The sequence below is a fragment of the Neolamprologus brichardi genome, chromosome 17 (genome assembly GCF_056152115.1).
Source record: "Neolamprologus brichardi isolate AB-2024 chromosome 17, ASM5615211v1, whole genome shotgun sequence".
NCBI classification, from domain to species: Eukaryota; Metazoa; Chordata; class Actinopteri; order Cichliformes; family Cichlidae; genus Neolamprologus; species Neolamprologus brichardi.
Genome location: NC_142120.1, coordinates 12,395,602 through 12,418,589, shown reverse-complemented (window position 1 = coordinate 12,418,589; position 22,988 = coordinate 12,395,602). Strand labels below are relative to the sequence as shown.

The 22,988-nt window shown below is 38.3% G+C and overlaps 1 protein-coding gene across 2 annotated transcripts in view; it reads right to left on the bottom strand.

Annotated features, from left to right (window-relative positions):
* The window catches only part of iqsec3a (IQ motif and Sec7 domain ArfGEF 3a), a 119,666-nt gene that overhangs the window by 5,704 nt on the left and 90,974 nt on the right, over positions 1 to 22,988 (bottom strand). For both annotated transcript variants that reach the window (XM_006780729.3, XM_006780730.3), the window contains exons 7-13: positions 19,643 to 19,809; positions 15,907 to 16,046; positions 11,426 to 11,551; positions 9,471 to 9,570; positions 8,885 to 9,043; positions 4,858 to 4,950; positions 1,909 to 1,952 (exon numbers count right to left, since the gene is read on the bottom strand). In XM_006780729.3, coding sequence (XP_006780792.2) covers positions 1,909 to 1,952; positions 4,858 to 4,950; positions 8,885 to 9,043; positions 9,471 to 9,570; positions 11,426 to 11,551; positions 15,907 to 16,046; positions 19,643 to 19,809 — 829 coding nt within the window. The remainder of the gene's footprint in view (positions 1 to 1,908; positions 1,953 to 4,857; positions 4,951 to 8,884; positions 9,044 to 9,470; positions 9,571 to 11,425; positions 11,552 to 15,906; positions 16,047 to 19,642; positions 19,810 to 22,988) is intronic.

Here is a 22,988-nt window from a genome sequence, read left to right as displayed (position 1 = left end):
GTATCAGTGAGCTCTAAATCACTTCAGATAAAGAGTGAAGGATTTAAATGACTTTCTTGTGCCTTTCAAAAGTTTTTTTTCTCAGTAAAAAAAATAGATTTGTTCAACAGATGGTCCAAATTAGTCAAAAATCACAAAAAGCTCATTAGTTTAAGCCCAAAAGGATGCCTTTGCATGTATCTGTACTAAGCACAAGTTTGTCTTTGGGCTCTAAAGCCATTATTTTACAGCAGGTGTAATTAGAGATTTGGATTTTCACATCTGGTTCTTCTACACTCAACAAGTCCAGCAGCTTGGCGCAAAAGCGACAAGAGGTGGCAAAAAGTCTTATAGAGTAACAAATCCAAAATTTTGGGCTCATTTCAGCATCAGTAGCCCTGCGTCAGACTGGTAATCTTCTCACTCTATGCATCATACAAAGACCTGGATTATTTTTACAGCCATTTTGTAACAACACAGTCGGCTTGTTGTCACTGCTCTGAGGCAGATAGTAACATTAGAATCTCATCACCTTATCAAATCTAAGATTAAAAGCTTGCCGCAGGATTTGTTATCCTTAGATTTCTGCCTCTAGTATAAAGAGGCTTTTTTGGAGTGGATCCTCCTGGTTTTTGAGATAAATGTGTTTGGACAGCTAGTGGCTCCCCACCAGCCCCTGACATTTAGGCTACTGTAGGCTGGATGGCAGAGAGCAAGATGGCTGGTGAAGGTAGTTCAGACAACCATGAAGATTGACCTGGGGTAGAACTGACCTGAGGCACACAAAAGAAAAAAAATGGAACGAGAATGACCTGAAGCCAACCCTGTGCAAAGAAATGATGAAAAAAAAAATATTGTTGGGATTGGAGTATGTCCAAATTTACTCCAGCTAAAATCTTAATTATAATAATTATAATAATTTGATTTGCACTCTAATTTTTTCTTGCTAGTTTGTTGAATGGCTTTTGTATCACAAGCACTCTGGAATCTATAACGCCAATGATGTGACTGCACATGTTTTCAAATTAAAGCTGATCATAGTTCATTATTATGACTATGAAGCATCTGATAGAACTTATGAATTATATTTGCTTGAGCCAGCACCTGAGCAAAAGACATACAGTGTAACATATTACCAGTGGCTGTGTGGAATTAAACAGCCACTGAATGTCAAATTGACCCCGTGTATTTGACTTTTCAATCCAAGCCTAAACTCCAGAGCCACAAAAAAGAGAGGCTAATAAAGGTCACCTGATGCTTCAAGGATACACTTACTGTGTAGTTCCATTTCCTGTGTTTCTTGCACAAAATGTTCACACGAGAGGTCCCCCTCCCCAATGAAGTCTGGCAAACGGGTGGGGAGGTGACCATTGCAGGCCAAATGAGCGTTAAAATTATCCGCCTGCATGCTGCTGTGTTAATTAAGGTCTCAATGCTGCATGCGGGTACACACACAGTAAATGCATTTCACACATGTCCTCAGCTTTCCCCAGCCTTTTTTTTTTTCGTTTTCTTGAAAGGCCCCAAAGGAGTCACAATTTTTGCCTGAGCTTGCGAAACTAATTACAACCTATTTCTTTTTTTGGCTTCCAGATAATATTTAAGCCTGATGTGTTTTCAGCATGAGGACAACCTGCTCTGACCGCTGTGAGTGTATTAATTCTCCCGAGCCATCATATTTAATTTTTAAACGACAAAGGAGTCCTTTTATCTAATATTTTGTTTGATTGGGTTACCTCACATGCCCGCTGCACGTTACCCAGCAGCACTCGTTCTCTCACGCACTCTTCACCCACACTTGCTTGACGCCTCTAATCCTAAAGATACTCCTGAGTTTATCTTGTCCTACCTCGATACTGCCACTGCAAAGACTCTCACTGCACTCACTTACCTGTTGTTTGGGACATAAGCCTATTATTAGGCACTTACCTCTACTGCATTGTGTCCACTTCTGTCATCTATCTCCTGGTGTCCTGCAGGGGCGAAAACAGAAGGGAAAAAGGGACAAAGGTGGTGGCAAAATCACTCTTTTTTTTCCAAGATAAAGATAAGGAATTTTAGACTTGCTTGAAGCAAGCATGCAATCAATCATTCTGCGGAAGAACTTCTAGAAGCAAGTGAAAATTCAGTAAACCACTCTCTAAAAAGCAAATGTACAATCAAAGCTTAGCATCAGTGACTTTTCATGGCAGGCTCTTGAAATTTTAAGGAATGGCATAAACAACATATTTTAAGGATGTTTGCTACTGTAGAGGTAGTCTATAAACACCATTAACTTTACATCAATTGTAGTTATAGTCCGTGATGCTGCCACATCAGAATTTATTCATGTAACTGACCTCTTTTTATTGGAGTTGGGGAAGTTACCCTCCACAAAAAGCCAAAACTATCACTTATCCTCTCTTGCAAAATAGGAAAAATGTTAACAAAGTATAAATTTAACCTGTTACAAGTAATGCTAACCCTCATTACTGTGTTAAAATGAAACAGTCTGCTCTCCTGTGTCTTTATCATAATGCCATGCATGCAATTAGTTAGCCTCACACATTAAGAAAATGCTACTGATGTCAAGCTCTCTTATGAGGACAAATTACATAAACACAAGATACCAGTAATAAAGATCATTCACCTAGAAATACCATCACACTCACAACTGCATTCATGCAACTTTAAAGCTTTACTAATGGAACAAATGTGTCTTCAAGCTTGGATGCAGCATAGTACAAGAATGCTAAGGAAGGAAGGAAACAAGTGCTCCAGTTCAGAATGAGTGTAAGGAACTTCCAGTGATAATGTCTCCTGTGTTTTGGTGTTGCAGTTATTGGATTTGAACTCAAAGTTGTGAAATATCCTATGGCTTGCAGTTATTGGGATGGCTATAGAACACAGGCTGTCCCTCTCTCCCTTCTGTGTACCTATGATTCAAACACACTCACAGAGCCTCACATACTGAACTGCTGTCTGGAAGCCACCTCGTAACCTCATTCAGAAGAGTGCCCAATAAAACAGCGTTTATTATTATATATGTCTTTAGCATCAGCATTTTGTGAGAAGCATGAATAGACGATAAGAAGATTTTGGTTATACAACCTTATGTGTTCATGACAAATAAAAGTTTATTTTTAAAATTACTTAAAAATGAATGCAAAACTTTTACATGGTTTTAGGCTACTTTTAGGATCTACTGCTGGATCTAGTAACAGCATAGTCGTACCTGGGTCAGTTACCCAGTGTTTTTGTGTTATTAAAAGGCTTTGATTTCATTAGTTTCATTCTAGTCTCTTGTTTTCTGTTTCTCTACTCTGTGTTCCTTGTTCCCTGCATCTCCTCAGTCAGTGTCAAGTCTGTGTCTTTGTGGATATCTCTTGTTTCCCGTTTTACTTTGATAGTCTTGTGTCCTGTGTTCAGTGTTCTGAGTTTTGCTTTCCTTCTGTCTTATTATGTCTGATTAGTCCCAGCTGTGTTTCCACCTGTTCCCCATCCTCTCGTCATCCTGTCTGTGTATTTTAGTCCTCAGTCTTCCGCTTGTTGCCGTGTTGTACCATGCCATCTGCTGTGCGAGTTTCTTTGTGTTTCCGGTTTCCATTGCTCCAAGTTCATTGTTCCTAGTTTTCCAGTGTTTCAGTTCTTAGTTCCTGGTTTAGTTTAATTTGTCCTGAGTTTATCTTTCGAGTGTCTGCACAGTGCAATAAAGCTGCTTCTTTAAGTTCACCCTTCTATTTGGGTCCTCATCCTGTCCGTCACAGCACCAAACCGTGACAAGTGGCAACAACCTTGACAGATACACTCACTAGCCACTTTATTAGATAGACCTTGCTAGTTCCGTGGCACAGATTCAGCAGGGGCTGGAAACTTTGGTCCATATTGACATAATAGCATTTTTTTTCCTGTTGTCTAATTTTAGAGCCTGTGTGAACTGTGGCCATAGTGTCCTGATCATAGCTGACAGTAGTGGCACCTTGTGTGGTCTTTGGCTTCTGTAGCCCATTTACTTCAAGGTTTGACATGTTGTACAATCAGATATATTCCTCCTTATTCTGGACTTTCTCTGCTGAACTCTGGCATCAACAAGGTATTTTAATCCAGAGAACTGGTTGTATGGGAAAATCCCAGCAGATCAACAGTTTGTAAAAGACCAGGCCGTTTAGTACCAATCACCATAACACCTTCAGAGTCCCCTAAATCACATTCCTTCACCATTTTAATGTTTGGTTTGAACTTCACCAGGTCATCTTGACCTTGAGTTGAGTTGCTGCCATGTGATTGGCTGATTAGATAATTGTGCTAGCAAGGAGTTGATCAGATATATCTAATGAAGAGGCCATTGAGTGTAATTCATAATACGGTGTAGAAAGTATTGTGAGTACTATGAATATTTCATTCTTTCACCATCAAAATCAAATTAGATTTTTTTTTACACAAAAAAATCTAATTTGAATTCTCATTTATTGAGCTTGTATTCATTAAGTGTAGATCTAAGACCCTTTCACCTGGTTCTCTTTTTAAAATGAGACAGTTTCATAACAACTAGTAAGCTGTGAAAGAGAGAAGTAGAACTGAGAAGCCCAGTTTAGTTTACTTGAGAAAGACATTGTTTGAAAGACTATACCCCATTTCATGTGACTTTGGAGGACTAGTAACTACACCTGAAACTAGGCGAGGCTTAGCTAAAGGTGCGCATTTACAGTCTTTACAAGCATTGTACACATCTTAAATTACACAGTGTTCTTGATGTTAAATGCTACAGGTAGTGCCTAGTTTTTGAAGATATGATCAAGTTCTTAAAAACAGCAGCAGGTAAACAAATTAACAGCGCAGTTGGTGTCTCTCCAGTGGGATTCAATAAGCAACAGTATGCACACACACATACACACACACCTGATGGGGAGCCCTGTTTACCGCGAAGCTCTAGCTGTGTGCCGTTGTTCTTTACCGAGTGTGTCTTGGCTCCCTGCTGCTTTTCCAGCTCCCCTGCAGAGAGCAGAAACCAAAAATGATCATCCTCATAATCACCATGACAGAGAGAGAAAGGAAGTTGATAGATTGGTGGATGATGATGGGTAAGAGCAACAAAATTAACCAGGAACATTTCATCCTTCAAAAGCGAGCACACACACACACACACTCATGCACATTTCTCCTGTTGCCTCTCCCACCCACTCTCTTCTCCATTCTCAACACACACCTCTTCATCTCGCTAATTAAACTTCACACTTGATGGTAATTGCATGTCATTTCCAATCATCATGACTAAATGTTGTTTTGTTTCCAACACAACACTGCATTCTAATTTTGATGCTGAGCCACAAAACTGCCAGGTGAGACTTTGAGGGTGCGGTACAACATGTCCGCATTCTGAGACTAAGAGATAAACGGAAAGGAGAAAAAAGTAAGCTCCAGTTCCATCAATAGAAAACTAAAAATATAAATAACAGTCTTTATTTCCATTGTACTGAATCAGTAATTTACTTGGATGTTTCTTGTAAAGTCACATGTGCAATACAACATCTACCATGACTGATGAAAAATCCAACAGGGTTTGAAATGTAGTTGTACTTTCAATAAAATTATTATAGTGGCTATAATTATGTTTTTTTTCCATTACTAAACATTATTAAAACACTATGGCTCATTACCAAAGCATTATGATTTTAATATGCACTTTTCCGTATTAAAGAGGGAAACTGTCCATAATGTAAAGTTGGATTAACACGCAGGACTATTCCCTGTTATTAATGTCAGTGATTTGTGTAACTTTAGTTAAACCCTGGAAAGACCCGTCTCAGTATTGACTGTACAGCAGTTGGACCAACCAAACTTAAGCTCAGCTGTTTTAGGCGAATGCATGCCTGGCATAACAACATCTTAACAGTGCCTAGCAGCATGCATTGAGAAGATACTATAGTTAACAATCTCTCACTGTCTTTAATAATAATTTGCTGTTAGCCAAACAGCTGGTAATAGTTTTGCTGCTTTTGCCAATCTGCTTTAAAAGGGGTGTTGTGCATTCAGAAATGCTCTTTTGCATACCTTGGTTGTAACAAGTTACTGTTGCCTCTCCTCTGACCTCTGTCATCTTCACCACATCTGCATATATTAAGTTGCCACTTGTTTGGCTTGATATATATCTGTGTACCTAAGATGTACCGAAGGTGGCTGGTGAGTATAAGTAAGAAAAAGCTAAAACTAAAAAAAAAAAAAAAAAAAGAAGAAGAAATTTTGAGTATGCTAATGTACCTGCTGCCATTTGAGTTGTCAGCAGTTAATGGGATGTAACAGGAGGATGATTTATGATGAACCATCAGATAATAAGAATTTTTTTTCTGGATGTTGCAAAAGTATTGGGAGCTTAATGTAAGTACCTCTAGCTAGATAAAGAGACAGTGAAAAGATATCAGGGACATTTTATTTTTAAAGGCCACAGCAGTAGGCATAAATTGAACTACTCAGGGAGCCTCAGGATAATGAATTATATATAAAAAACTGTCATGTTTTATAAGCCTTGAAAGTCAGCTTTAATATTTTTTAAGGTTTTATTTTGACAGTCAAGTATAATTTGGCTAAAATTATTGGAAAGGTAAAAAAACATGCAGAGTATGAATCGGACTATTGGAAAAGTGTTCAAATGTCATTTTTATTATGAAGTGAATTTCATTTTGAAAGTCCAGAACATGTAAATTCATTTTGTTTATATAATAGTGGTCATAACAGGAACCACTAATGAAGCCGCTACCTTTTATTATCCCAGTTAAACAGTTTTAATATGTGTAAGCTTGTATTTTGAAGAATACCTTCTGATTAGTCTTCTTTTAAAGATGAAACAAAGTGTAGACCGTGTGTATCCATCACCAAGTCTGTTTGAAAGCGACAACTAAAAACATCTGATGAAACGCCAGTTTAATATTTGAGCTTTTGTTTTGAAAGTCCTGAAAATCCAGTGGTATTTACAAGCCCTGATAAGCAGTTTTTCATTTGAAAGTCTAGCAAAATTCCTGTAAAACCTGTCAGTCAACAAGACTTTGAATAAAATTGATCTTACAGTGAACGACAGTTGTGCTGAATTGCATCAAAGCGTCAATAAAAACCGGACACACCAATCCCCACTGGATTAGCCATGATGAGTTTTAAATTGAGAGAAAAGGTGACACCAGTCACCAGTTGCTATGGTGACTAAAGCTTGTAAAAAGAACAGGAGGTGTGAGCCTACTGTCCAAACAAGTGAGAGAAACATTGGAAGTGGGTCTCGAAGAAAAGTTACAAGTGATATTGGAAGAATTGATTCATCACGAGTGCCAGAGACTTCCCAAGTATAAAATACAAAAGTTTCACATTTGTATTGTGAAATTCCAAAACCTGTTTTATATTTATTGGCTATAAGCAAGTTGGTGGGAAAAGGCTGGGCTTTAATGGCATTTGTGAAAGTAAGTATTTTCTAGGCGATATCTCTACACTGTTCTGTTTTTAAATCTAATTCTTTATGAAACTTAAAGTGCTCCTGTGGAAAGAAATCCAAAGCCTTGTAATCCAAAAAAACTTTGAATTATGAATATGGAAATCTATATGACAACTTGTTATCAAAAGCCAGAGCCCACTATTCTCACTGGAGCTGTGGATCTTGGTATAACTTCTGTGGGAGGTTCTCAAAGTTGAAGGATGTCAAAATTTTAGGTGGAATAATAATAGCAATAATAATAAGAAGAAGATAAAATCTGACAGCTAATTAATAGTGAACTTTAATGCCACTCAGTAAGAATAATAATGAGAAGAAGAATAAGCAGCAAAAATCTGAAGAATAATAAGCCTGCATGCTTAATGCTGTTGCACTGCTCAGTCAGTGTAACTATTAGGTCGGGCTTAAAATTCTGTGTACAGTAATTTGGTTTAAACTGTGGCAAAACTAAGAAATTCTGTGGTGGCAAAGAATTATGACAATATTTAATTTACCTTTATTAAAAACAGCAGCGAGAGGGGAAAGAAATTCAAAGAGGGAAACTCGAAACAGAAGTGAGCTTGCTGCAAGCCTGTTTACTAATCTGCTGACAAAATCAAGCTCCTTGGAGGAAAACGATGGGAAGTTTGTCTGTTCAGGTGACAGCTCTTTCTTGTTTTCAAAATGTTTATCTATCACCACCTGAGAAAAAGTTTGCCTTTGCAAATATAATAAATGTGTCCCAACATGCACTCTCTTATGTTTTAGCACAAGTTATTCCAGCCTTTACACAGCTCCAAGAGAAAAATAATTTCCTTCTGTCAACACCTGCCTATCTCCGTATGTTGTTGCCTGCTCCCCCCCTGGCTGCAGGGCCTCCCGCTCTATCGAGGGTAAGGCAACTGCATCAAAACCCAGCAGGGATCCTCTCTTTGAAGCCCACTGGCAGGAGCTAGGCTGCGGACACACTTAGGTTGTCCATGTGTTGCAGTGACTCATTGTCTAGAGAATTTCAGGCGCGCACAAGTCCGAGCAAGTCAGATGCCTGGCTGCTTTGAGGAGCCCTGACCTATTTTCACCTCCGTATCATTGCCCCCCTGCAGTGTGCTTGAGCTGCAGTGCATCAGAAGGTTTTTTTTCTTTCAAAACTAAGTCTGAAACCACACAAATGGGACACAGACAAGTAGTTTGCGCATAATACCAAAAAGAAAAAAGCAAAATGAAAAAAAAAAGGTATATTGATTCTCACATCTAAGAAGATCTCTAACACCCCAAGATATGACATTATTGATTTGGTGCAAAATGTAATAGCATTTGACCCTTCTTCAGTTGTAGGGAGTATTGCTACAAAAGGAATAGACACAAAGTTGACGATTATACTCAAACGCTCAACATCCTTCCAAGTAAAAACAACAATTATATAACTGCACTATGAGCACTGATTGAGTGATATGGACAATTTAGAAAGATTCTCACACTCGATGCGTATCTGTTCCATCTCCGTCACTTCTGCGATTGATTCCTTTAGGTCTTCCACAAACTTGAGCAGCTCCTCTGCACTTTGAGCACAGAAGTTTAATACCTGCTTCTTGTCTGATCCGAATGGCGAGAGGATGGTGATTCCATGGGGGTAGTCTGTGGAGTACATTAAACTGTTGAGTGAAAAGCATATCTAAACTACTTTCCTGGGCGTCTTAGTTACAAGTGTGATCATAAAAAGACTTCTAAAGGTCACTCTGAGCTGCAAACTTGGGCTTGCTTGTAAAAATGTCATGCAGCATGTATTGAATGGGACTGGGAGAATGACATTTCCAGAAATTGAAATGCAAGATTGGTATAAAACTGATACTAGTTTGATGCTGTCAGAAAAAAAAATAAAAAGACTATTGTGCTTAAAATAAGCCCTTTAAGATAAAGCAACAAATTACACAGTCCTTGTTTGCTTCGAATTTCGACAGATATTTTTTTCTCTGTGCAAGCTTGGAAATGGCAGATTTTTAGCAATGACTTAAGGAGATATCAAGAGGGGATTTTTTTTTTTTTAACCAGCATTGTGACTTACATTCATTTTCAAAAAGGTGAAACTGCATGCCAAGTAGTCCCATGGCTTTGCAGAAAGTGTAGGCCGCGGAGCTCTTCTTCTTTGGACAAAGCTTCAAGATCTGTAGAAGTAAACAACACCATGAGCCTTGTAGTAAAATGTTTGATGGACAGAACTGCCTATTTAATTCCTTGTTCCATGTTCTGAACACTTCCAAAAATCTTGCCAGAGATTTCCATATCGCATAACAACATCAAAGGCAGTTGCGAAAGAACAAACTATTTGAGCATTTAAAAACATCTGTCACAGGCTGGGTCTCTGACCCAGCATTTTGTGTTTTATTTTGTAATTTTTGAAGCTTTCATATCAGTTTGGTTATAAGTTTGTGTTGTTCTTATTTAGGGGTCAGTGGAGGTTTAGGTTAGTGATTGTTTATCATCTGTCTCGTTGGTTTCTGTGTTTGGTTACTTGTCTAGTCTGTCATGTGTGTTAGGCCTGTTAAGCTTGTGTTGTCGTGTCTAAGTCTGCATGTTTCCTGTTTTATTTTGAAAAGGGTCTTGTGTTCTGTGTTCATGTGGTTAGTTTTACTCTTTCCTGTGCATCATTATGTATATCCAAGTCAGCTGTTTCCTCATGTGTCTCCACTTCCCCTGATCGCCTCGTGTGTATTTAAGTCCTCTGTTTTCTGAATGTCATTGTCAAGTCGTCTGTTATCCCCATCATTGTCTTAGTCATTGTCATTGTTATAGTCATAGAACTTCATAGTGTTTGTTTCTTAGTGTTTTTTAGTTTGCTTAGGGTTCCATGTTTAACTCCTGCTATCATCCAAATAAAGGATCGCTTTCTGTTTAAACCTGCAACTCCTCGTCCACATCTGCTTTTGGGTCCTGTTTCAAAAAACACACCGGCGCACCCTGCCGTGACAACATCAAGAGCGGATAGTCAATACTAATGTGCACTACAACCTTCCAAGTGTTTCAGATTGCGCGCCAGTGCTTATATCAGGATATATTGTGGCTGTTATGGAGCTCCTTTTTTTTTTCCACCGAATGACCTTCCAGATAGAGAAAGATGAGGCATATCTGTTTTCCAGCACTACTGTGAGACATAATTTACCAGGAAAGGCGTATTAAACCAATACATCACATTGGCACTTTAAACACTTCTTGACATTTTCAAGCTGCTGTAACAGGGGCCAAATTCAAAGAGAAGTCCCCTTTACTTTCATCCCGTAGTGAAAAATTTTCAAAGACAACTTCTGTCCCGCTTTCAAAGCTGTCACGAGAAAACATCCTTGCGAAGTATATCGCTCCGCTAACTTTTAGTGCCAAATGAACAGAATTGCACTGTGATGTTGGACAATAGCTTCTTTAGTCTTTTACTTCAAATTGGAGTTTTAACAACCTCTCCTGCAGGTCCCAATTACTTTTATGCCTCCATAGAAAGCGAAGTAATATGGCTATGCTGCTTTTTGCCTTTCCTGTATGTTGCGGCATTTGACATAATTATGAGGTTAGTTAAATACATTGGATAGATAACTCCTATGCGCCTCTTAATGAGAACATTATGTCCAACATTTAAACCTTTGATAATTCCCACATCTATATAACTTTGGATCAAATGAGCAGCTAATCTGTGCTGTCCTCAAGTGAAATGAAACTATATTACCATCCTTTAAAGCAGCTCTGCAGAGGACAGATCTTTGATTATTATTATTTGCTTACTATAATTAAAAGAAATGCCTGGAGACGCCAGAGTTATGAAATAACATAAAAAAGACAAGCACTGCGAAAAGCTGGACCCAAAGTAAGAATTGTTGGACTGCAACTGTCATAACTAAATAAGCAACTTCAAAGTCTGATTGTGTGCAGAAGAAGGAAAAAGAAACTCTCAGGATGAAAACATGAGTATTTTTATACTGAATATCTCATGATAATTGTCAATTTAATAAAGTGTAAGGCTTTTCGTCTACTTACCACAAGGAGATCATTGAAGAGGAAGACTTCTCTCTGGTGTGCTGCTTGTTTTTGGGCCTTGTTGACGTCTGTCACCTCAAAAAGTCGACTACAGCACACTAGTCTTCTATGAGGGACGGAGAGAACCTGAATATGAACACAAAGGGAGACCCAGCCATCAAAAATCATATTACAGACATTGATGGGATGCTTTAAAATAATTCAAAAATCCAGAAAAAGAGAAGCTGGAAGACCTAAATCAAAATTTCCTCCCAAAGCTAGGAGATACAAGGCTGGTGCAGTAGAAAAAACTCCATTAAGCACAAAATGAGACAACTTAGTGTGACATGGACATATATTTCTTAGTCTTAAGAGTACTTTAAAATGGTAATTTATAGCAACAGCTAAGAGTGAGAATGGTTATAAAGCTTAAGAACAAAATCTGTGCCCTCTTGAGGAGAACATTTCCATAAATCCAGGTTTACATTTTAGGATTATTTACTTAGGTTTGGTCTGTCTGATGTTCGGCGTTCCCTCTTGGCAAAGACAAATCCCAGCTTAATATAACAATAAAATAAAACACCAAAAGCAAATATATTTTGTATGTTTTCTTATCTTGCACATATCTTTGCAATGCATTGTTTGTGAGAGCGAGCTGTTGGCGTCTTTGGACCAGTCCAAACAAAACTGCTTTTTATTGCTAGTGGGATTATAACAGGTTTCTTAAAAATAAAAGATGAAGAAGACAAGCGGAAGATTCACTTTCTGTGTTCCAAATGTCATATTTCGAGTGTTTGTGTTCCTACAGTGATGGTTGTTCTGCTCGATTCTAGTAGCTGTGGTAGTCATCAAAGAGGGATGTTTTGCCACAGGCTGCTTGTACAAAAAGAAAAAAAAAAGAAAAATATGAGTTGTTGCCAAATCCTGTTAGTTTTATTTCTGCAATGTACTTCTTGTTGTTTAGTTACTGGATCCTACATAAGGAAAAACTCTATTAGCATAGAGGGCAGGCCTGTGCTTACAGGTGGGGTTTTTTTTATTCAGAGAATGCTGCTTTTGTCTGAAAACGTTTGGCATCTCCTCTTCAACTAAGGTGCTTTTTCAAGTTTAAGCAGATTACACTGCAACCCCCCCCCCCCAAAAAAAACCCAAAACAAAACAAACAAAACAAACAAAACAAACAAAAACAAAACAAACTGCCTTCGGAGGACTGATCCAATCATGTTGTCACCCTTTCACACACACTTGTCTCTGCCTTGTCTGGTCCAGCTTTCTGTGCTCTGCAAAAATCCAAAAAGCAGCAGAGTAGATGTGGAGTTGATCCCTCTTCAGGGTAAGACACAAATATACACAGCCCCTGTGCAATTTTCCCTGTGTGCATTTCAAAGTTTCCTTCCCTCTGCTCTGAGAGAATAATTTGCAATGCATGGAGTACACACACATAGCCTCTGTCTCCTTTTCTTCTGCTCTCTCATCACTGCAGGGTATACCGACTCGAGCCCAGCCTTCCACAGCCAGCCTGCTTTCTCATTATACTAATGTCAGAAACATGTAAAGACATCATTAGCCTGAAATGCCTCCTGCTCATTTAAAAAAAAAAAAAAGTATTATTAAGAAACAGCTTGAAAAGAGATGCCAATATATTTATAGGCAAATGATTGACTTCAAATAAAATAAAATAAAAACAAATATAAAAAAAAATATTCACATGTTTAGATATAAAGCTACGTCATCTCATTCATCAAAGGCTGTAATACAGCTTTCACCAAATCATCAATTATTTACTAGCTATACAGGAAAATTCATCATATTTGTGTGCCACTTCTGGAGCAATAGTAGATAAGGCGTTTAGAATTCAGAGTACAGAGACTGTTGGCTGGGTTATTATTTCCACAGAAGAAACTTTATTTAAGACTCGTTCTTTTTATAGCAGACGGCCGCCATTGGCAGCAACAGTCACTTCCTATCACAACAATCCATCATTGTTTTGGCTTTGACAGCACTCCCTCTGTCATCCTATGGCTACTCATCGATCACTAAGAGACACTTAAAGGCGTAAGCCGGAATAAAAAGGTGGAGGGAATACTTTCAAAGTCAATGTCATTTGGAAGCAACTGCTATAATTGGTGTTGAATTTAAAATTAATTAAAACATGAAGACTCACTCATTTCCTTTTGTGACATGGATGCACCAAGAAAGTTGGACCTTTTTTTTATCAGGACATAATCAAAACAGATGTGTAAGCACATCTATAAAACCAGAGCATTGGCAGTTTGCTGGTCTGGAGCATTCAGGTGTGTTTTAACATGCCAAGGAAGAAAGTTAAGAAAGTTCTTAAAGAAACAAGTGTTGCTGTCCATCAATCTGGGAAGGATTATAATGCCATTTTCATGTAAATTGAAGTCCATCATTCTACAGTGAGAAAGATTATTCACAAGTGGAAAACATTCAAGACAGCATTTAATTGGGAGTTGGACATCCTAAAAAAATTCATCCATGACCAAAGGTCAGACCATGCAATGCTCAGAGAAACTGCAAAAAAGCCAAGAGCTGCAGGCTTCAGTTAGCATGTTAAATGTTAAAGTTTAGGGCAAAACAATTCAAAAAAGAGAGAACAAGTATATCTTATATTGAAGGGCTACCTTTTCTCTCTAAAGAGAACATGGCAGCATGGCTTTAGTTTGCAGAGATGCATTTAAACAAACCACAAGAGCTCCGGAACCATGCCCTTTAACATCCCGCATCACAGAAAAATCTGTAATAGACAGTACATTGTGTCTATTTCATGCTTTGCCTCTTCAAAATGTGAAACGGACACACATGCAGAAGATGCATAACTGCATGCAGAAGTTGCATTACCATCAGGGGGAGATAATAAAGGCAAAAAACATATGCAGTGCCTTCCAGGGTCCTCGGTGATCAGAAACAATTTATCTAAGTGGCTAATTAAAATATATATATATATATATATATATATATATATATATATATACACACATGTAAATTTGTTAATAATGTCTGTTTAAATGCTTTCTTCTGATTATTTTCATGTTGGCTTGAAATTAAGTATCTGCTTTTACTACAGCTCACTGCAACTTCTGCAATTGTGTCCTTTTAACAATTCAATAAAAAGTGTATAATGGACACGGTGGATCAGCATGATATCTGGTTGCCTTTAAACATACAACACCAAAGTGGAGATGTTTGGCCATAATGCACATCACTACGACTGGTGAAAACTAAACACAGAATATCAGCACAAACACCTCATACCAACTGACTAGCACTCTCTTTATTATAGATCATTTTCAGACCCGGTGAAAACATTTTTTTTAAATTTTATACTTATATGCATAAAGAATTGAAAAAGGGTGTACTTTATTTTTGCCATGACTGTACTAATGCAACATGGTAACATTGAGCAGGTCAAATCTTTACAACTTTACTCCTCACAGTAGCATGCTAACTTTTGCTAATACAAGTGATTACAAAGCAGAGCTTGGGAACTACATCTGCAGGTTTTTAGTCTGCCACCCTTTTTGACTGGACAGCAGCTCCAGAAATATGTCTGATAAATTTCATGAGGCATGCTACAATATTTCAGTTGGGACTAAACCGCTAAACCCAAACTGCTAGCATGCCCAATGCTATGTCGAGACTTTACTTTGAATAAACTGAACCTGAATTCAATTTTGAAGGAATATCTCAATTTATCTCTAGTATTTGGGTGCAATGTTTGAAGTGTTGAATAACCAAACGATGAATAAAATAATGAGGAAAAATCTGTCTGTCTTGTCTACATTTCATTAAAAAAATAAGACAGGGAGGCCTTCAGCTTTGATCGGATTCAAACAGAAGTCTCTTTATTGTTGCAGCTTTTAAAAAAAAAAACCTTCCAGTATTACGAGCCAGCACAGACAGTACATTCCTATATGAATCAGTGTAATTTGTCAGTTATAAAGCTACAGACTGCATTTCTGTCTGCCAAGTCTACTGCCTTCAGGCTTGTTCAGTCTGAAACAGACAAAACTGTACCAAGTGTCTCTGAAGTTGATTTTTAACTAAAGAACCTCCAGAGTTATGTTCAAATACATATTTCAGTTCATGTGCAATGAGGTTGCATTAAAGTCTTTTAACCTTAAACTGTTAAAAAATGAGTCTAATGATAGCGGTGGTTAATGATGTATCTAGCTCGCGTAATGACCTGAGGTAATGATTGAGCTGCTGATGAGACATTTAATGACTAATAAATGTGCTCTGTTAAAGCCACTAAGGCTAGGTGATAGTGATAAGAGCTTGACTAATGAGCGAGTGACTTGGCATGGAGTTAACAAGTGTGTCTGTCTGTGTGCGTACGCAGTCATATACACATTTGGCAATCAGCTCAGTGACTACATTATGTGTCATTTTTGTGTAAAGTCACTCATCTTTGAGTGAATTAATCCAACTAAAAAAAACAGAATCTATAGCAAGCGTTCTCAGATATATTAGTGTGTCCTTACTGTTTTCATGCCTACGATGGACTGCTCAACCTTGGAAACGTAGGTGACGTGGTCTTCGTTGGAGCGCAGCTCTCTCTGTTGTATTCTTTCATAGATTCCCACCACCATGTCTCTGGGGATATCTGCTCCATCATCCACACCTAAGACAGGAAGAGGCTGATTACTCATAAATACACACACGCTTTACAACACGGTTGCTTTACAGGATATGGAGTCATTGCTTTTTTTTTAACAGTGACAGATGAACAAAAAGTGTGTCTATGCTGGCATAAATATAAATAGCAAAAAATGCAACTACTTTGTGTGCATGCTACATTTCTTTGTTCTGCCTCTTCATTTGATTTGTGCAAAAATTGGAAAAATGAATAGCGCTTCCTCGCTCTGTCCCCTCATGTGTCCTTCTGTCGCTTTCTTTTTTCCTTTCTCTGTCTCCATTAAGTAATGACAGGAAGCCCCGTGAAAGGAGGTTAATTGGCAAGCGAAAGGTTAAGACCCAGCCTCATCTCTTGGAAGATTTTCTGTCTGGAACACAGTGCAGTTCAAGGCCGTGACATTTTGGAGCAGGTAAAGCTGCATGTCATTAGGCTGAAAGGTTGCCCTCGAGATGCTCCCCATTATATCGATACAGCTGCACCGCACTGTGTGGTACATTGAACCTTCAATGGGGCAGGATGTGTTTGGAGAAAATGAAGCTGCCACAAGTGACGGCGGTGTCAGTGAGGCACCCGGGGACACCGCTGAGACATCACTGCACATTATGGAGTCAGGGGGAGAGAAAGAGATGACCAGAGGGAAAAGTGAGTAAACTGTCACATTAATAAGCAGCATTTTTTTTTTTGCTGTTGATTGTCTCGTGTTCTCTCTTTTTCTTTGCCACTTTTAAGGACTTTAAATAGTGTTTTTAGCCTTGCTAGCAGCAACCACTTTGAGCCAATCCAGAGTAGCTCAACAACAATTAAATTGATTGACATGACATTATGTGTACTTTTTTTAATAGTATTTTTTTTAAACGCACTTTAAACAATAAAGCCATGGTGGAAGTAGCTTAGACCTGCTTTCTATGCAAAGGCTACCAGATGGTGATAGTTATGACAGTTATGAAATTACGTTTGGTCATATAGATGTCTATGGGAAAACAGCTATCTGACTTGATCACTATATGATCATCATGACACATAAACCCAGCATTAAAGTGTTTAAATGCTGAGTTTATGTGTCACGATGATCAAAAAATGTAATTCTGTTTTGTAAATCTTGGTCACACTATGTTTTAAAATGGAAGGTTTTCTGTGGTATAAAACCACATGTTCAATGGCTAACGACTTGTCAGACTTCTTACGGTTTATCATCATCATGAAGATGTCAGCATTCTGTTAACACAGCCTTAGAGAGGTGCAAGTATGTAGACTCATACCCGACCCAGACTCCAGGAGTACAGGACAGGAAGTTATTAGTGTTTTTCTGCAAGAGAAAGCAATGCACCACCCGTAGGACAACAACAAACGCTAAATGATTCGGAATGACAAAATACTTTGGTTAATGTGGTTAACAGGGTTTGAACATTCTTCAACGAGAACTGAAGGTGAGATTTTCAGTGTTAATCATCTCTGTCAATAGAAATGTGCTAGCTAACCTCAAGGGCTAGAGTGTTTACAGTTGCTTAGCAACTGTAAACACCAGAAGCTGATCCAGACAAACCAGTACACATTAGAGGCACTTGTTGTTTTGTGGCCACTATTTCAAAAAGCCTCTCATTTCTTTCTTTCTCTCCTTTCTTTGTGAAGAGTGCTCACATAATCATAATTTTAATCACCCAGAATTAAATATCAGATATGTCACAGATGAGTCAGTGAACAGTTTAGGAGGCTTAAATGAGTGATTCTTATATCAGATATCCTGGGACGAACATCAGTACTGACCACAGTCCTGAACTAAATTTCTCTCCTGAAATTCCTTTAGTCCGAGTCTCATGTTTCCCTTGCAACTCTTTATCTTGTTTTTTGCTCATCATCCTCAAGCTTAAATCTGGCTTTTCATGAGGTGTACTGATTAATGTCAGCCCTCTACAAGACCTTAGGAAGGGAAATGCATGGGCTCTGAAAATACTAGAACCATCCACCAAAAAAAAGAGAAACCAGAAAAGAATCCAATAACTAAGATGTTACAGTTTTTCAGTGAGTTGAGTCACTAGATTAATTAAGCTGGTGTATATTGTGTTGCCCTATTGTGGAATGCTTTAACACTGACAGTCCGTTTTAATTGAGATAATGAATGTTCTATAGTTCTTCATTACTATTGGTTACTGGTCCATAATTGCTTTTCACCTTAGCCAATTAGCTGAGTGAACTGCATGTTTTCTTCCATCAATATGTTTGACAGACACAGTGGAAGAGAAAAGAGGAGGAACATAATATAAACAAGTAAAGACAGATGAATAAACAGACAGCGTAATACTGTGACTGAAATCAAAACAAAACAGAAGAATGGATAGGGAGACAAAGAAAAAAAAGGAGCAGAAGACAAATAGAGCGGCCAAGAGAGAGTGGCGTATCTTAATTTGCATGAGATGTTGAAATTGATTTTCCAACTTAATTTAATTGTGAGGAACAGTCTGGATGAATCTATTAAAGTTGTTCTGCATCGACCTCGGCAATCTCTGATTGATTGCACAGAGTGAGAGCAAAACTGTGACGCTCATGTCTCTTTCTCAGCGCTTGCCGAATGAGCATCTGTCTGCATACTGGAGACGAGATTTACAGGTGCTTTCTGTCGGTGCCGCTCTGAGTGACTGTGTAAAGCGAATCAGGCAGGAAGAGAAATGTAACCTAATCTTTATCCCCTGAATTTATGCAGGGAGGTTTGATTGAAACTGTTGGACACTCAGTTCTTCTGAGTCATGTGGGATTGGCTCCACAACAGGAATCTGTACCAGAAGTTACTTGTGAGGCAGAGGATTTAGCAGCTTTCTCATCTAGAGAAATACAAACTTTGTGTAAAAAAAATCTCCTTCTGACTGTTTTAATTTTAGGCCGCATGTAACTCAACTTATGGGATGTTGCTTGTCTCTTTCAATGCCCTTGCTCTATAGGCTATATTATATAATGCATAGTGCGACAGAGCATGGATTATAGATTATTGTTCTAGATCTGCACACCCTGCTTGTGCTGCATTAGACACCCTTTTATCTTTGGAACTGCCTTAATTCTTCATGGCATTGATTAAACAAGGTGATGGAAACATTTCTCAAGCGACTGCTGCACCTATGGAGGACTAAATCTGTCAAATTCAAAGCAGAAATAAAAAATATGATATAAAAGAATAATAAAATAGTCAAAGTATAAGATGGCAAATTAAAGAAGATTAAAACAAAAGCAACATACACAGTATATTCATAAACTGTACTAATGACATAAAGCTAAAAAGAAAACCAGTGCTTTTTAGTCAACTTTCTTTTTGTGGCCATTATCCTGAGTCTGAAGGAAATTCTTCCTTGTTCTTCCTTGCAAAGACATCAGGTTGGACACAGAAAGCTGAGTATTAGATTTACAACGAGGCCACACTGTCAACTATGCAACTCAAAAACCACCATTCCTCTTCTCAAGCGACCTAAAACATTCACCTACCGGCTTGAGCTGATTATGTCAGGTAATTAATGTCATTATAACTCCCTTAATGCTCATCTTCAGATGCAAGCTGTGCCGTAATGCGACCTCAACGTGACCTTGATGTCCCTTACCTCGTAAATTCCTTATGAAGTCCTCCAACAGCATCTTCCGGTCGGGCTTAATATTCGGGCTGTACATGTCGGTGTTGAGCAGAATGATGGCAAAGGCCAGGATGAAGATGGTGTCTGGATTGTGAAATTGCTGCACCACATCCGGGTTACACATGCAGTACCGCTGACTGTGGGTGTAAAGGAAAAGGAAAAAACAGGGACATAAAACAGTAAAACATGTAATGTTTTATGTAAGATAATATAGAATGGGAGTAAAATAAATAAAGTTGGGGGTAAGGATGGTTTATTCATGTAGGAATGACAGAGGGTGGGACAGGAAATAGGACATATATAAATATACACAGGAGACACTTTTTAAAACACTGCATGCTATTAAAATTACAACATTAGCATAAGAGTGTCACACTGAAATGAGAGTTATGGCTTTAATTTTGCCGGTGGCTTCACATGAAGCTGTAAGCTGCCCCTCAGCACCAGTGCGTTGGTGAGGTTGTGTGAGCTCTGCTAAAACTCATTTCTCCCACTGGAATGAATACTTATATGGGTCATGCATCACACTAGAAACTGAGGGTGATGTTGCTGACAAAAACAAAGGATTTGACCTTCTTTTTAAGTGTTTCATCCTCTCTGTTACTTGCACTAAGCACCCCAAAATCCTGAAAAAGTCAAGTCCTATTCTGCAGTTAATCACTGTCTGACGTTTGCGGGCTTAGTTGGATGAATTTTTTGCAGGTTGTCATTGTGCAGAAGAGAAAATACTTGAATACTGAAATGTGAAATCCCTTACCTAGGCACCTTTTCTTCAAGCAAAGGCTCAGTTTGATTTACTTTCCTAAGTATAAGAAGTGTTGTGCTGGAGTGTAGATTTGTAGATGCCTACTAGATGCCTGGTAGGTGTTTGCATACATTATATGTCTTCCTAGAAGCCTAGAAGGTGGTGTGGTGTAAAAATAAGTTCATGGTTAGGTGATGAATAATAGAAAAGAACATCCAACATGTATATGGAAGGCATATATAGATTAAAAAAAGAAGGTGTGTGTGGACCTTGTGGGCTTTCTGTTGAAATATCTATATATCTATATATCTATATATATGTACAGTAATCATGATTTTATCAGCCCTGCAAGAGAGCATTTTTAAGTAAAGATCAGGGGTTAAAGAGCACAGAAAAGGTTGGGAGCAGCATTCTGGTACTTCTGATTAATAAATAAATACATAACAAATCCAAGTGCGTACATTTTCCTTGTGCTGCTTCCTGAGGTTTCTTTCAGGTGATGTCATTGAGACACATCAGTAAATGTCACCCTGCGGCTTTGCCCCTGCACTCAGACATGTTTCTGCACTCTCCTCCAGTCCCTATTGTGAATACAAGCATACAGTAAACGGCACTGCACTGTTCCTGGGACACGTTACTTATCGTCTGCATATGTAAACAGAGTTGCTTTTTGTGAAGTGCTACGTCTTTTTAAATGCAACAATGCAATCAGTCTCAACACACGCCACCAAAAGGTTAGGAAGTTGTTCCAATTCTAAATGAAAACAGAACGGAATGATTTGTAAATCTCACAAGCACAGAAAATATATCAAATCATTTTATCATTTTACCAGAAACATAAAGTCATTTTGACCTCATAAAAGTTGTTTACCACTGTATAGCATGCCGTCTTTTTTTACAAGAAGGAATTTTCTTTCTTTTATTTGAACAGTTTCTTAACATCTGCAAACTGATGAGATTAGTCCCATTCTTGTATGAAATCGGTGTCCAGATGCTCAACAGGCATGGGTCATTTTTGCAATATTTTTCATTCCATGATGCTGATATGTAATAGTATGTGGTTTAGTCTTGCTGCAATATGCATTTTCTTCCCTGAAAAAGACAACATCTGGATGGGTACATATGTTACTTCGAAACCTGTATGTCTTTTAAGCTTGATGGTGCCTTTCCAGATGTGCAAGTTGCTAATTCCATAGACATTAATGCACTGCCATAACCATCAAAGACGGGTTATCTTGGGTTTCACTCCTCCTCTCACTTTGATTTGCCTGACCACAGAACAGTTTTTCACTTTACGTCGGCCTATTTCAAATAAGCTTTATTAGACGGCAGTTTGTTGTGAACTGTGCTCACAGAGAATGATTTCTGGAAGTGTCCCAGTGGTCACTGAGTGATTTCGGTGACAGAAAGATGCAGTGCTGCCCGAGGGCTCAAAGATCACGGGCATCCAAAATCAAGATTCAGTCTTGACTCTTGCACGTAGAGATTTCTCCAGATTTTCTGAATCTACTGATGATCATGATGATCATGATTACTGCAGATGATGAGATATTCAAAGTCATTCCAATTTTATGCTGAGGAACATTATTCTGAAATTGATTTACAATTTGTAGACAAAGTTTTTTGCAGATTGGTGAATTTCTGTCCAACTTTACTTCTGAGAAATTCTGCCCCTCTAATATGCTCTGTATATATCCAATCATGGTATTGATGACTGTTGCTAATTACTTAATTAGTTGCTGAACGTTCCTCCAGCTGTTTCTTTTTAGTATCTCTTACTTTTCCAGCCATTTGTTGCTCTGTCTCAACTGTTTAAAACCTGTTGCTGTCATCAAATTCAAAATTACGTTGTCTTTTTTTCTCAAAATGATACATTTTTTCAAACATTTCACGTTATATTCTATTATATGGGTTAATGAGACTTGCAAATCACTGCATTCTGTTTTTAATTACACTTTACTCAACATCAAGTTTTTTTGAATTGGAGTTTTACTACAATAATGGTTTGAAAAACACCCACCATAATGTGGTAGCTCATGTAGCATCTAAAAATAAATTGTCGAACTGCCATCAGCATTATTCTACAACACAGTTGATAACTGTGTGTGCACAAACAGTCTGCTAGAAAGGTAGTTAATCCTCCCCTACTTTACCCACATTCTATATAGGTGTGCGTGCATGTAGCTTCACGCTTTCTGTGCCAGCTTTGAATGTGCTTTCTAGGGCTCAGTCTCAATGATTACACATGTGCATGTCTAGATATATGTTTGAGTGCCTTAAATGAAATGTTTTGCGTATTTGTGGCGTCCCGCGTACTGTATTTGCTTTAGTGTGATAATCACAGGGCACACAGATGCTCATTCACATCTCGCTGTCTGAAAACCGTGACTTGTCAGCAACCAATAATTACACCCTTGTCTGTGAATCCTAATGTTGCACCATGCAGTGAGAAAAACCTCAATTTATGTCGCTTTCTGAGTATGTTGTTACTCTTCACAGATGGGCATGGAAAAATGACTAAGTAAAAACCGAAAATGAGAGGGTAAAATGACATATGATGCTTCTCGCTGA